The sequence below is a fragment of the Stegastes partitus genome, unplaced genomic scaffold (genome assembly GCF_000690725.1).
Source record: "Stegastes partitus isolate 25-593 unplaced genomic scaffold, Stegastes_partitus-1.0.2 Scaffold573, whole genome shotgun sequence".
NCBI lineage: Eukaryota > Metazoa > Chordata > Actinopteri > Pomacentridae > Stegastes > Stegastes partitus.
The window spans coordinates 84,996-99,085 of NW_007578304.1; the positions used below are offsets into that span (position 1 = coordinate 84,996).

At 47.0% G+C, this 14,090-nt stretch overlaps 1 protein-coding gene across 1 annotated transcript; it reads left to right on the top strand.

Moving 5' to 3' along the window:
- The first annotated feature begins 1,606 nt into the window (after window positions 1–1,606).
- LOC103362420 (tripartite motif-containing protein 7) lies at window positions 1,607–13,997 on the top strand. The gene is made up of 15 exons (XM_008288771.1): window positions 1,607–1,611; window positions 4,034–4,178; window positions 4,393–4,657; window positions 6,985–7,199; window positions 7,497–7,601; window positions 9,218–9,313; window positions 10,305–10,538; window positions 10,645–10,792; window positions 11,385–11,432; window positions 11,521–11,547; window positions 11,652–11,716; window positions 11,814–11,924; window positions 12,195–12,313; window positions 12,662–12,758; window positions 13,171–13,997. The coding sequence occupies exons 1-15, from the start codon at window positions 1,607–1,609 to the stop codon at window positions 13,321–13,323; spliced, it is 1,833 nt and encodes a 610-aa protein (XP_008286993.1). The 3' UTR covers window positions 13,324–13,997.
- Window positions 13,998–14,090: the final 93 nt, after the last annotated feature.

Here is a 14,090-nt window from a genome sequence, read left to right on the forward strand (position 1 = left end):
CTGTGTCATAGACATTAAACTGGTACCACTGGGAGACATCCCATAATACTGATGCTACCAGCTGCTTAGAAATGATCAAACATGGTGCTCAACTCAAAGTTTAAAAACAACTCCTCAGGATGACACTGAGAATGTTCAAAATGACTCAAATTACTTAAAAATTGCCAAAAAATGAATTCAAATATCAGGAATGATTCAATATTTTTCCCAAATGAACCTAATTTAGTTTAAAATAACATGAAATTTGTTCAGTGACTCTAAAATTTCCCAGAATTAAACAAAATTTGTTAAAAATGACTAAAACTTGTCCAAACTTACTCCAGAACGACTCAAGAATCGTCCACAGCAACTTAAAATGTGTTCAGAACGACATGAAAATTGTCAAACTGATGCAAAAGGTCCACTAGAGTGATAGATGTGGACCCTCCTCTGTGAGTGCCACCACTGTGAGGACGTCCCGGTCTAATCAGGTCATGAAGCCTGACTAATAACCAGAAGTGTGTCAGGTACAGGTGTTCACTAGAAACAGCCTCTCAGACACTCTGAGTAACACGTTCATCGTCACTTCATCTCCTTCCTGGTATTCAGACGCCCGAGGCAGGAACAACACAAAAGACAATGTTGTGGATGTTTCTAGAAATCTAGGTTGGATCTGCTGCCATTTGACCTACTCTGCTGCTAGTGCTCCCACCTTAACCAGTCCTGCCAGATTTACCTGGCTGACGGAGAGGCAGGTGAGTGGGCGTGGTGACAGCTTGCTTTCCTACGGGACACCAACACACCTTCATACCGTCTGGGAGCCAGACGCTCTGCATCAGAGGGAGACGACCGAAGCAGCAGAAAACAGCGGCGAGCAGCTCACCTGCACCAGGTACCGACTTTTACGCTCTTATTCCACGTTCGCTGCTCGTCTGAAGGGTTCTGACAAAGAGTCACTGAGAGGTGCAGCAGCAGCCTGACGCTCTCACACAGTCGTACAGGTGTAGTGGTTTAACGCTGTGCAGCAGCAGCCTGACGCTCTCACACAGTCGTACAGGTGTAGCGGTTTAACGCTGTGCAGCAGCAGCTTATTCTCTCTCAACCGTCTGTGGCATTAAATCAACAGAAAACGCAGATCTGCTCACATTTATGCTGCTTCATCTGAGGTTCTTTGCTTTTTGTGCTTGCGTTTCCTTCTAAGGTCTAAACTGAAGTTTGTTGGTGAACGTACTCCCTTAAATCCCTAACTCACCATGATCCCAGGGATTACCTGTGAACAGCGAGATACGATGCAGTTATTTATCCACCCAAAGATCTCTGTTTGACAAATATATCTGCATGGGTATCGTATTCCTTCATGTAGCTGTGACACGTTGCCACTCGTGTGCCATCCAGCTCCAGCAGCTCCTGCAGACGCCGCTGACGTTCACCGAGTCAGGAGCTATGAACGACTCTTTGAGCTTTATCATGTTTGGGCCAGCTTCTGTCAGAGCGAAGAGAAACCAGGATTATACAGCGTGGTCTGATTTCAGACACTGTTTTTTGTTCTCCTCTCCCTCATAAACTCCACACGTCTCGTCAAACATCAACAGAGGTGAAGAAAAACTCAAAGTAATACAGAGCAGGTATGCGGTATGTTTTATGGGATAATAATCATTGTTGAGGTGTTAGAGGTGATTTAACTCTTCGAGGATTTCTGGACTACGTTTGGGCTCATGTGGGATGATCAGAACAATCAACAGTTATTTCATTTACAATCAAATATAAAATAATACGTGACAACAAAAGGAAACCTGGAGACAAACAGAAGTGAACTCACCAAACCTCGTTTCTGCTCGAAGCTGCTCTATCCGCTGCAACCGAGCCGTCAGCGGTCCAGGTGCATTGTGGGTAATCTAGGAAAGCAAAATAAAGAGCGAACTGTGATGTGACAATTAAATGATTCTCAGAGGACCTGTCTGGGTTCTCCATGTTTAATACCGCTGGCTCGGAGCCATACTTACTGTCAGCACAATAAACAATATTATAGAAGCTTAACCTTAAACCTAGAAGCAGCCAGATGAATTCATACAACACTCACAAGCTCTTTATGTTTACATCAGTCTGGTATCTGTAGAGTTACTGAGCTGCTAGAGTCTGATCTCACATCTTCACATCAGTCAGGAAAACTGGAAAACACATCGTTAACTTTTAATCTGGTAGCTCTGTACTCTGGATGCTTTATATCAGGGCTGCTCGGTGGATCAGTGGGTAGCACCGCCGCCTCACAGCTACCGGTGAGGACACCCGGGATCTTCCTGCGTGGAGTCTCCATGTTCTCCCCGTGCAGCGTGGGTTCTCTCCGGGTTCTCCGGCTTCCTCCCACAGTCCACAAACATGCTGAGGTTAATTGGTGATTGTAAATTGTCCGTAGGTGTGAATGTGAGTGTGCTTGGTTGTCTGTCTCTAAGTGTAGCCCTGTGATAGACTGGTTACCTGTCCAGGTGAACCTGCCTGGGACAGGCTCCGCCCCCTGCGACCCTAGTGAGGGTTAAGGCGTAGAGATGATGGATGGTTTATATGAGCGCTGTGTAAACCACCATGACTGGACTTTAGGAGTCGTGTCTAACACGCTCATCCTTCCACTTTTACTTCAACTGTTCTAATAACTACATACATGTAATTAAGTGATCATCAATAATGAGTTTGTCTCAGTGATCAGACCAGAGCCTACATCTGACCCGACAGCGTCTCAGTGGGTAGATGTGAGGTACTGCTGCCCACTGACCCATAGCCCATATGTAATAATACTAGTACTGTTTGTGTCTGAGCAGCAGAAACAGCCTCCAGCAGCACACGGGCTGAAACAGGCCCAGCAGGCTGCAGGAGGCCCAGACAGGAGGAGGACCACCCTGCTGCTGCTGGAGAACCACCTCCTCTGGAGTCAATCATTACCAACAGCGTGGCGCCCCACGTGAACCTCCAGCGCTACCTGTGCACACACACCTGTCGTGTACGTGATGGTGCAGGACAGAATCTGGTCCTGCCTCATTCCTCAGGTCTTCTGACCATCCTGATCCGATCGGAGGCGATAAAGGAAGTATGTGCGTCTTATGTAAAGGGTCCGTTTATCTCCCACGGCTTCAGGTCGCCCTCTTGTTGACAGCGTTCGCCTGCTTTCTAGCTGAACACCTGGTCCACGTTAGAACAGGTGAACTGCTCGTCGGGTCACCTCTGACCTTCTCTGCAGCTTCACTGTCCTTCAAACAGAACCTCATCAGAACAGCAGATAGACACATGACATTTAGGAAGAACACATCTGGGTTCTGCTAGAACCTGACAGCAGATCAGTTCTACATCCATCCAGGTGTCTCAGTCTGAACACTGGACCTGGTTCTGATCGTTTCCTCTGTCAGCAGCTGGTAGCATCAGAACCGTTAAAAATGACCCAAATCAGAACATTTCCTTTTATCGCTTTATTCTGTCGCATTCAACAGTCTGCAAATAAAACAGTTTGTTTGAACCAGACTCTGGATCAGAACGCAGACGGTTTTCAGGTGACCTGCAGGTACTGACGAGTCCAGAACAAAGCCGTGATCAGTGACGTATATATGCTTCATGGGTTTCAGGGCTGGAAACTGTTGGACATGGTGATGCCACGTTCTTTCCAGAGAAATTCTTTTTCAGTCATTCTGAGTCATGGAACTGGGTTTAGAGCCGCTTGGACTGAGTGTGGACCGGTTCTGGACTGGGTTTACAGCTGGTTCTGGAGCTGTCTTGGGTTTTGAACCAAATGTGTTCAGACCATCTGCTGCAGGCGTCTCTGTGGCTCTGGGAAGCTGTCTGGACTTCTGTCCTTCTGGGTCCTGCTGACAGAAGACATCTGAGTTCTTCCTGGTTCTGGTTGTTGCACTGCAGTGAAAGTTCAAGTCCAGAGAGTGAACATGAGAGTCAGAGGGTTGCCCAGCTCATCTGACTCATCTAACTGTTGAAGCTCAATGAAAATGTTGTTCCTGCTTCTTCACCATCTCCTGACCTTCTGAGGGAACTCAACCCATGTCTGTTGTCTCCTCAGCATGTCTCTGTACGGCAGCTTCCTGCTGTCTGACGAGCAGTTCCAGTGCTCCATCTGCCTTGATGTGTTCACCAACCCTTCGTCCACCCCGTGTGGACACAGCTTCTGCATGGCCTGCATCAGCCGCTACTGGGACGGACTCAAGGTCGGTTCCTCCTCTCACTCCCTCCCTCAGCTCTTCCATCCTTCTGTTCCTCCTTCCTTCGTTCCCTGGTTCTCAGCAGACCTTCGTGTTTCTTTCTTCTTCTTTCCTTCCTGTTTTCTCCTCTCGGGTCCATTTGGTGCTACCAGATGTTCATGTGTCTGGTGGCCTGGTGAGGCTCACAGGAGAAGCTGAACTCTGGTCTGTGCTCCTCCAGGTGTGCCAGTGTCCTCTGTGTAAGAAGACCTTCCAGAAGCGTCCGGACCTGCAGATCAACAGGACGCTGAGAGAAATCACCGACCAGTTTAAATCCATGAAGGGTGGAGGAGGAGGAGGAGGAGGAGGAGGAGGAGCTGGGAGGGAGAAGAAGGGAGGAAAGGGAGGCGGGGGAGACGGAGGCATACCCGAGGACTTGTACAACGAACTGAGGAGGAGGCTGCCAAAGACTCCCATGATGCCGAGCTGCGAGGCTCCGACTCACAGTGAGCTGCTGTTTCTATCTCTAACGCCAGACGCTGCTCCACACAGGGACGGGTTAGGTCCAGCAGTCAGGCTCGGCTTCCTGGCACCAGAACACACTGGTCAACCCGTAGTTCTGACAGAGCGTTAGGGTAACAAGCTGAACACAGAGAGGCTCGGGTCAGGACCAGTTCTCCGACACATCCAGGCTTTAGGAGGAGATTTCTATTCCAGCCATGATCCGACACTAAACATAAAACCTTCTGCTATGTCGGATATCAAGGCTGTGGGATTGTCCAGACGGAGGTCCAGATACGAGGAGGGCTTGATGCTGGAAGGCTCATTAGTTGTTCATTATTGTTCATAGTTGTTATAATAACTAGTGTGTTGTTAGAACACGACGCATCGCTGGACTTCAGCCTAACTAACGTTCTGCCCACTTCCACCCCGGGGCAGCGCTCTGACGGGGTGGAAGTGTCCAGAACACACAGGCAGTACTTGGCTGCTGATGCTAGTTTAGTTAGCGCTCACACTTCTGTTTCCTCCATCGGTGGCGGCGGGGGAGTGGCAGATACGCTCCACCGTTACCATCCATGTTTACTTCCATAAACACTGAGCACGCTCGCTGCGTGTGACGTCGTCGTGTCCTCTTCTGCGCATGCGGGACACTTTTGGCTCGTATGAAGTTCACACAGCAGATCACATACAAGTCGCATTGAAGTGGAAACGTGAAGGAAGTCACAAAGAAATCCTCATTGAGCATCAAGTCCTGCAGTGTGAACGTAGCCAATCTGTGGGATTGTTCAGTCAGATAATACGCCGTCATCCTGATTGGTGACATTAAATGTCATGTCGGAGTCACAATCCAAGGCTGTCGCTATGTTAAGGCTGTTTTTATGGGTTAAAACCCGTCTGATAGCAGGTTTAGGATTGTTCAGGGTCCATTATCCAGTCACGGCTGTACATGGTGACACAAAGTCATCATACAGAGATGCAACAGAACTACAGAGACACCAGCTCACTGCAAAACCACCACAAACAGACAAAAATGACCAAAAAGAGGCAAAAAATGACATAAAGAGCTACAACAGACCTACAGACAGACGGCTCCAACAACCAGCCAACCAATCAGAGACTAAATGATCAGACAGAGACAAACCCGACTACAGACTGATGAAACATCAGCAGAACTACAGAGACCACACCTGACAACAACACAAGGCCCAAAAGGAACCACAGCCAGACAAATACTGAACCCAGAGACCTGACACACCACAGACGTGGACTTACTCTGAGCAGGACGCTCACACCAACCAGAGACACACGGTTATCATACCGGGGCGCAGAACCGCCTCAAAGACATGAAAATGAGCACAAACAGGTCAAACAGGATAATGAAGGGAACCAGAACCAGAGCGGTACCAGATCACAGCACAGGAGGCGTAAAGCGACCCGCTCAGGCTCTGACATGATGGGTGTCCTCAGATTCTTACGCTGGTGTTTAACGTGACTCTGGCTCTGACACATCCACACAAACACTCCTGGAGCTACAGCGATCGTCCTCTGTTCACTGGAGACGAACGCCGGCGAGGCAGAGACATGTCGACAGGCAGAGCGTTCCTGGAAGACGTGACAGAGAAGAGCACAGAGGAACCCGTTCAGCGACCTGGAATGTCTCCTGTCAGCAGCTCCTCGGGTTTTTCCAGCTGCTCTGATAAAAGCCTGTTTGCATAGTTTGTGAAGGCACAGAATTGGAAGTATTTAGCTTCACTAGATGCTCAAAGGCAACGTACCAGGAGGGTAACGGAGCACAAAAGAATCCGGGTTTGGTAGAAACACATCATGGTAAACTGCTTCAGATGCAACAGAGCTGCCAAGAGACTCCAGCTGAGGACAGAGAGACAGAGCGACTGTAAACTGACTGACTGTAGAATAAAAGGAAGTGAAGAGATGCAAAGTGAGCAGACGGAGGTGACGCCGCTGTGCTGAGCCACATGACGCTGCAGCTACACCGTGTGTCTCATCAGTTAGACTTTCACTGATTTCCATATAAACACATCGATCACGTGAGCAGAACAGACGTCTCCTGGGTCACAGAGTCCTGGTGGGTCATACACGGTGCTGAGAGTTCAGCTGCAGGTCGGCTGGGTGTCGCTGCACGTTCTGAGGAAGATCTAGGCCTCTGCTGTCAGCTGTGCTGCTCAGCAGGAACAGTATCAGAGAACCAGGCGACAGAGAGGCTGTGCAGCATAAAGCAGGCACAGATTCCTGCCGCTGAGCCGAACTGCAGGAGGAACAACCTGCTTCAGACGGTCAGGTCGACATGGTAACGCTCTGCTCTGTCTTCCAGGTGAGTCCATCTCAGCCCTGCTCCCACCAGTCCCGGCCTTACTGGCTTCATCGGTACCGAACTACAGTCCGATCGCTGCCCTGAACCAGAACGCCGCCCCTCCTCCACCTCCGTATCCGTCCTGCCGCTCCAGCGGCCGCAGACGGTTCACTCTGAGTGGGGCTGAGAGCAGCCGGAGCCTCCCCATCTGTGAGATCCACCACCGGGGAATTATGGTAAAACTGACCCTGATCCAAACCCAGCTCCTCCTCAGAATCACATGGTTCTGCTTCTGCAGCAACTCCAGTCCAGATTGATCACTTTAATGGACTTTTTCCATCATTTCTGAGCCTCAGAACTTCATCAGAACAGCAGATAGACACATGACATTTAGGAGGAAGAACACATCTGGGTTCTGCTAGAACCTGACACCAGATCAGCTGATCCTGAGGAGGTCAGGGGGGCTCTCTCTTCTTCTGCTGCTCTGAGCTTGAACTTGATCACAGTGACACTCTTCCTGTGGCTGGTTTCAGATCTACTGCCGGACTGACCAGGTGTGTGTGTGTCCTGAGTGCGCAGAAGAAGATCATCCGGACCACGACACGACCACCGTGGAAACCGAGTGGATGAAAACTAAGGTATGAAGCCAACAGACTGACAGAACAACTGGATGCAGTGAATCCGTCAGACTGAGCTCCTTTGTTTAGAGAACAATGGCTGAAGGAGGAAGCTGGCGGCTGACAACTTCCTGGTTCAGACATGTGGGCCATGACAGCAGGTACATTTAGCAGCTGGTGTTTGAGAATCCAGAAGAAAGAGAGACACGATAAATACCTTCAAAACGCAGTGCTGCAATCCTGTAGTCCTCCACGATGAGTCCTGAAACACGGGCTGTGTGCTGAGAGAGGAAGAAGAGACGATGAAGGACTGATGATCCGTGTTTTACAGATAAAACGGCTTCAGGGTGTAGCAGCAGCTCACACTACCTGTATACGCTGCTGTACACTTATTCTATATTTGTGGGACATTTTATTCATATTTTTGGGGAATATTTTATGAGTATATTACTTCATTTTATTCATATTTTTAGATGTTGTGTGGGTCTTTATTCGTATATGTTTGGCTCAGTTTTGACACACTATAAGTTTGTTTCTCTACTTTTTGGGCATTTTATTGTTTTTATTTTTTGGTTCATTATTCTTGAACATTTGGGAGATACGTCTGACATTTGTTTTTAAAATATTTGTGGGGAATATTATTCTTTTTTAACATTTACTAATTTAGGCTAGTCATTTTTGGACCGTTTTGTGCACAACCTGCTGAGACCTTAATAAATGAACTAAACTCACCGTTAATGTTTAGAAATGTTGGTTCACAACGTAAGTAAAAGTATTTTAGCTCATGAGGGCAAGCATAAAAGAGTAAATATTTGCTAGTTGTGTTCACAAAGTGCTAGCTAGCTGCTGCCTGTATGCTAACACTAACGTTAGCTAACCAGCTAATCAGCTAGCTAGCTACTGAACTACATAAAAACAGTAAGTTAGCCAAATGTAGCATAGAAAGTCCTTCAAAATATGATGAACTGTCGTATTTTCAACACAAATTCACCAACAGCAGCTAGTTTGTTCTCCACCTGCGCTGTTCTGGTTGACTTTTATCAGGAGAACGTCCGACCAGCTAATGCTAATCGTCATTAGCCATAGTTAGCTCATTGTTAGCTTGAGCTGTTAGCTTCTGCTGACAGTTCCTTCTCCTCTCTTACCTTCATGTCTGCCTCCTTCCTCCACATGTCAGGTTCTCACCTTCCTTCTCTTCAGCTTCATGTATTTGGACTTGCTCAACAGGAAGGTGCTCAGTTCAGGACAGGTGTCTGTGAAACCTGAGATTAATACATCAAATGTCACCAAATGTCCCCTTGTGGATTAATAAAGTATTTCTATAAATAAAAATAAAATATAATAATGCACAACAATACCTCAAGAACTACTAAAGATAAGAACCTGAAATGTTTACTGTGCTTTCTCATCGTGTCATGGATCCAGAATTTAAAGTTAAATGAGGATAAACTGGATGATACGTCTCCTGTAGAGTCGGAGTGACCAGACATGAAGTCACTAGAATGAGTTCTGATTGGTCCACAGAGTTAATCATTTAATGGTGAAGACTTGGTTTAAGGGTCCAGTTAAAGGTTGAGGTCAGTCAGAACTGGTTCAGCTGCCTCTACCGTCCTCTGAAGCTCTGACGTTGTGTTCAGGTTCTGCTGAGTGGATCCGAGCAGAAGATCCAGGAGATGATCAGACAGAGGATCAGGAAGATGGACGAGATCCGGGCGTCTGTCAGTGAGCTGCAGGTAAAAGCAGCTCACCTGTTCTCACAAGCACCACATGGACGCTCCTGGACGATGAGCTTTAATGTGACGTCTCAGAGCTTCATCTCAGGTTTTCTGCACATCGTCACAAAGGTTTCCAGTTTAGTTCATCATGATCAGGGCTGGCAGCTCATTTTATTTTGAAGATGTGTTCTATAATCCATTACATTTACATTTCAGACATATTCAGGAGTTCTGGAGGTTCTGTCTGATTCACAGATTTTGGTGACGATCAAATATTTTTTCTTTCTTCCCAACTTTGATTTAAATGTTTTTAATTCCTCCTCTCGCTCATCTGTCCAGGACTTTATTTATTCCTCTTTTTATTATTTATCTGGGTTTTCTACACGTCTAGGAGCGCTCTGGATTCAATGTGTTTGACTTGAGATTCATTTTCTACATTTAAAAGTTTTACATCGTTCACATCAGTGACTCATTAATAAGTGAATTATCAATCATAAACCTTTGAACGGCATCATTTTGTGGTTTGATTACAGTTTTTATATTTTTTAGGGTTCTCCATGTTCTTTCAGGTTTATATTCTCAGCTACATTTTGGGCAATCTGATGCAAAACTATTGTGATTTATGTTTATTTTTGTGTATTCCAGATTTCTGTAAGTTTTATTTGGAAGTTTTGTGGCTCCATCCAGGTTTTCCAGCTGCTAACTTGACCAAAGGTTCAGTGTTTTGTCCACTGGTCTGTTTCCTCTGGTCAACATTTAGATTTCCTCCTTTAAGGCTTTTGTTCCGTCGTTGATCATTGTGTGCAACATTTAATATGTGTTCATGACGTCTCTGTCAGAGGTCATGTTTGTTTCCAGCTTTTGTTGGTCTTTAGCAGTTATGACATCTAACCCAGCGTGGTGCATGTATCTGGCATGTCTCCGTCTGGTTTGGGCTTTCTGTGCAGTTACCATGGAGATGGTAACCAGCATGTGTTGATGATCCTCATGGCATTCTGAAACTCCTCAGCTGGCCGTGGAGCGGGAGACGGCGGGCAGCGTCCGCCTGTTCTCGGTGCTGGTGTCGGCCATCGAGCGCTCGCAGGCCGAGCTGATGGAGGTGATGGAGATGAGCCGGAGGGCGGCAGAGCATCAGGCCGACGCCACCATCCGGCAGCTGGAGCTGGAGGTGGAGGAGCTGAGGAGGAGGGAGGCCGCCCTGGCCGAGCTCGCCCAGTCAGACGACTACATCCACTGTGTCAAGGTGGGTCCGAATGCCAGGGTCAGTTCATGGAGAACAAACTGAGCAGAACACGACGTCCTGTCTGTCATGTCTAACCCGAACCCATTCATGTCCACCTTGTGCCCAGACCTTCCCCTCAGTGTCCAGCCCCCCGCCGACCAGAGACTGGTCCTCAGCCTCGGTGAGGTCGGACCTGGGAACCGGAACCATCTACAGGTCTCTGGCGGCGATGGTGGAGAAGTTCCAGGAAGAGCTGAAGAACGTTGCAGAAAACGGTCAGTTCACCATCAGACACACGGCAGGTTGTCCCCACAGCTGGTGTTCTGTAGGCTGAAGGTCTGACTCCTCAGAAACATTCACACAGAACCACAGAGTCAGAACCTCAACTACAAGGTGAAGAGCTCAGCTGCAAAAACAGATACGACCATCAAACCTTCAGAAAACCTTTTCATCTGAGACAGCATGAGTCAAACTTCAGTCATCTCTACTGTGGTCATGTCTACGGAGTCAGATCCACTCAGCTTCAGATCGACTCCACAACGATGGAGTTCTCTGGTTCTACAAATGAACTCTTCATGTTCTGATTCTGAATAAATAAATATAGAAACAAACAACTACAACTTCTTCTATGAGGGTTTGGGTCAGACGCCACAACAGATGTGACATCGAATGCTGCCCTCTGGTGGTTGATCCTAGTATGACCCGTAGATGGATGGATGGATGGATGGATAGATAGATAGATAGATGGATAGATAGATAGATAGATGGATAGATAGATAGATAGATAGATAGATAGATAGATAGATGGATAGATAGATAGATAAATTCTCTGTCAGCTCCTGATATTTGCTGTCTGTGTGCCTCCAGGTTTTCCTGCTCCGGTGGTAGAACCCAGTCCGGTCCGGTCTCAGCCCAGTGAGTGTTCTGTCTGCTCAGAGAGGTTCACTGAGTCCTACTGCTGGTAACACACATGCTAACCCTGAATGTTCTGTTTGCTCTGCAGGGATGAAGCGGGTCCAGGAGTACGCCCGTAGGTTACAGCCACACTAGCCCGGTTCTGCTCAGCAACATGACGCACACTGATTAGAAATAAGAATAATTAATAAATAACCCGTCTGTGTTCCTCCACCACAGTGGACGTGACTCTGGACTCCAACACCGCTCATCCCAGACTGGTTCTGTCCGAGGACATGAAGAGTGTGAGTCACCGTTCAGAAAGTGAAGCAGAACCGTCGTATAAATGTGATGATCTGAGACCTAGTGAACATCAGCTGTGTTCTGGTTGTGTTCACGCAGGTCCGATGTGGAGATCGACACCAGCTGCTGCCGGACAACCCGGAGAGGTTCGACCGAGTGGTGTGTGTGCTGGGCAGGGAGGCCATCTCTGCTGGGAGACACTACTGGGAGGTATGGGAGCAAAAGCACAGGAACAGGATGAAGCTACACAAAAGACAGAATGAAATGTGTTTACATCTGGAAACATAACATTAGAAAGAAAAACACGTGTAATTAGGAATGTTTCCCCGTTTTGTAAAATGATGAAAAATGTTAAGGATAAAGAACAGACCGATAACGTCCACGATGTTCAGACGTGTAACCATCAGAACAAGACGAGGTGAGAGTCATTACAGAGCCTGATTACAGATCTGATGCTCGAACTCTGTCCCTGCTGCCCAGGTGGAGGTTGGCGGGAAGACGGACTGGGATCTGGGCGTGGCCAAGCAGTCCATCAACAGGAAGGGCAAGATCGAGTACACTCCCAGTAACGGGTACTGGTTCCTCAGCCTGAGAGACAAGTGAGTTCAGTCTGAATAAAGCCTCTGATCAGTCTGACCAGAACCTCCTCACTTCTGACCATTCTGGGAAATAAAAGCAGCTATTACGCATGAACACACGAAGCAGTTTACCAAAGTGGTTAAACAAACATTTGTTTTGGTGCGTATTCACCATACTGAGGTCTTTAGGATGTGAGTTCAGAGCGAACAGCTCAGTGCACGTCTGGATCGACTCGCTTCACTCGTGTCGATGTCTCAGGTTGACTCAGGAAGAGCATGAACTCTGAAGTGAAAGCCTCACAGCAGACAGACGGTGATGTTAGAGCAGGAGTTTCATACACTGATGTCCTGTGTTTTGTGCCTCATCAGGAGTAAATACGCCTTCCGCACTGAGCCCTCCACAGACGTCCATCTGAACCTGCGGCCTCATAAGATCGGCATATTTGTGGACTTTGAGAAAGGACAGGTGCAGTTTGGATCTTACACTATGTGGCCTCTGTATGAGATAAAACACACTGTAAAAAACATCCTGAAAAAAACATTACAACCTGACAGCAGCAGTGCCAGAAAATAAAAAAGCTGTAATGCTCAGATGTCTCAGAGAAGATCCTGAAAACAGCATCAGACGCCTGTAAAATAAAGAACTCTGTGTAAGTCCATAAAACAGTACTGACTGAATCCCAGCGACTCACCAACGACGAGGACTGATGACAGGAGCCACCTGTGCTACATGCTAACATGCTAATCTGCTCAGGTGCTCTGGTCCCAGTGGCTTCTTTCTGTCACACCTGCTGCCAGATGTTCACGGTGTTTTATGGGATGTGTTTCTCCAGATCACTACATTCACTCACAGTGCTGCTGCTGTTGTCGCTCTGCAGGTGTCTTTCTACAACGTCGACGCTAAAATCCACATCTACACCTTCAACGTGACCTTCACTGAGAGCATCTTCCCCTTCTTCAGCCCCTGCACCAACAAATCAGGGAAGAACGACGTGCCGCTCATCCTCACGCCGGTCAACACCTCAGAGTGATTCTTCTGTCTCTTCTTCTGCCTCCCACACGTCTGGCGTCTGTGTTTGAACGTTATTCTATCCTCGGATCAGACTTTAAGTGAACGGTCTGTATTGTGTCGCCACGTCGAGCCGAGCATGAAGCATGAAGCAGGTGAAGTGGGAGAAACATTAGAACTTAACATTAAAGCTGTAAAAAATGTTAATAATCCAACAGCTGGGCGTTAAAACATCCTGTACAGCTCCAGATGAGGGCACAGCTTCTGTCTTCTTGGCCTTCTGGTGTGGACGTGTGTGAACGCTGTGGACGGATGAAACAGGATTCATATGATATCTGATGAACACGTTCATTCACAACGTCTGTAATTCTACCAGAATCTCTCCTTTAACAGAATCAGTGTAAAATTACTCTCTTAATTCTAACTAATTAAATCTAATTTCCAGTATTTAAATTAATAGATTCATCCATGAGATGTAACAAAAAAGAGAAATAATAAATGTGTAATGTGTTTAAAGAGTCTTTTTATGTATAAACCTTATTTTCTTATTAAACTTTTGCTGTTATTCACAGTCTGGATGTTGTTTTTACGTTAGACGTGTACATTTACAGCCTGTTTGTGTAATTTTATGGACATCGTATTCATCACGTGTTTCAGAAATGCTGAATAATAATAAAAAGGAAAAGCTGTAAATGACAGAGTTGTTTTATTTATCATGTATTTATTCAGCTGCAGGTGGATCAGTGGTTAGCACCGTTATTCTGTCAGCTGAGCGGTTCAGGTCACCTC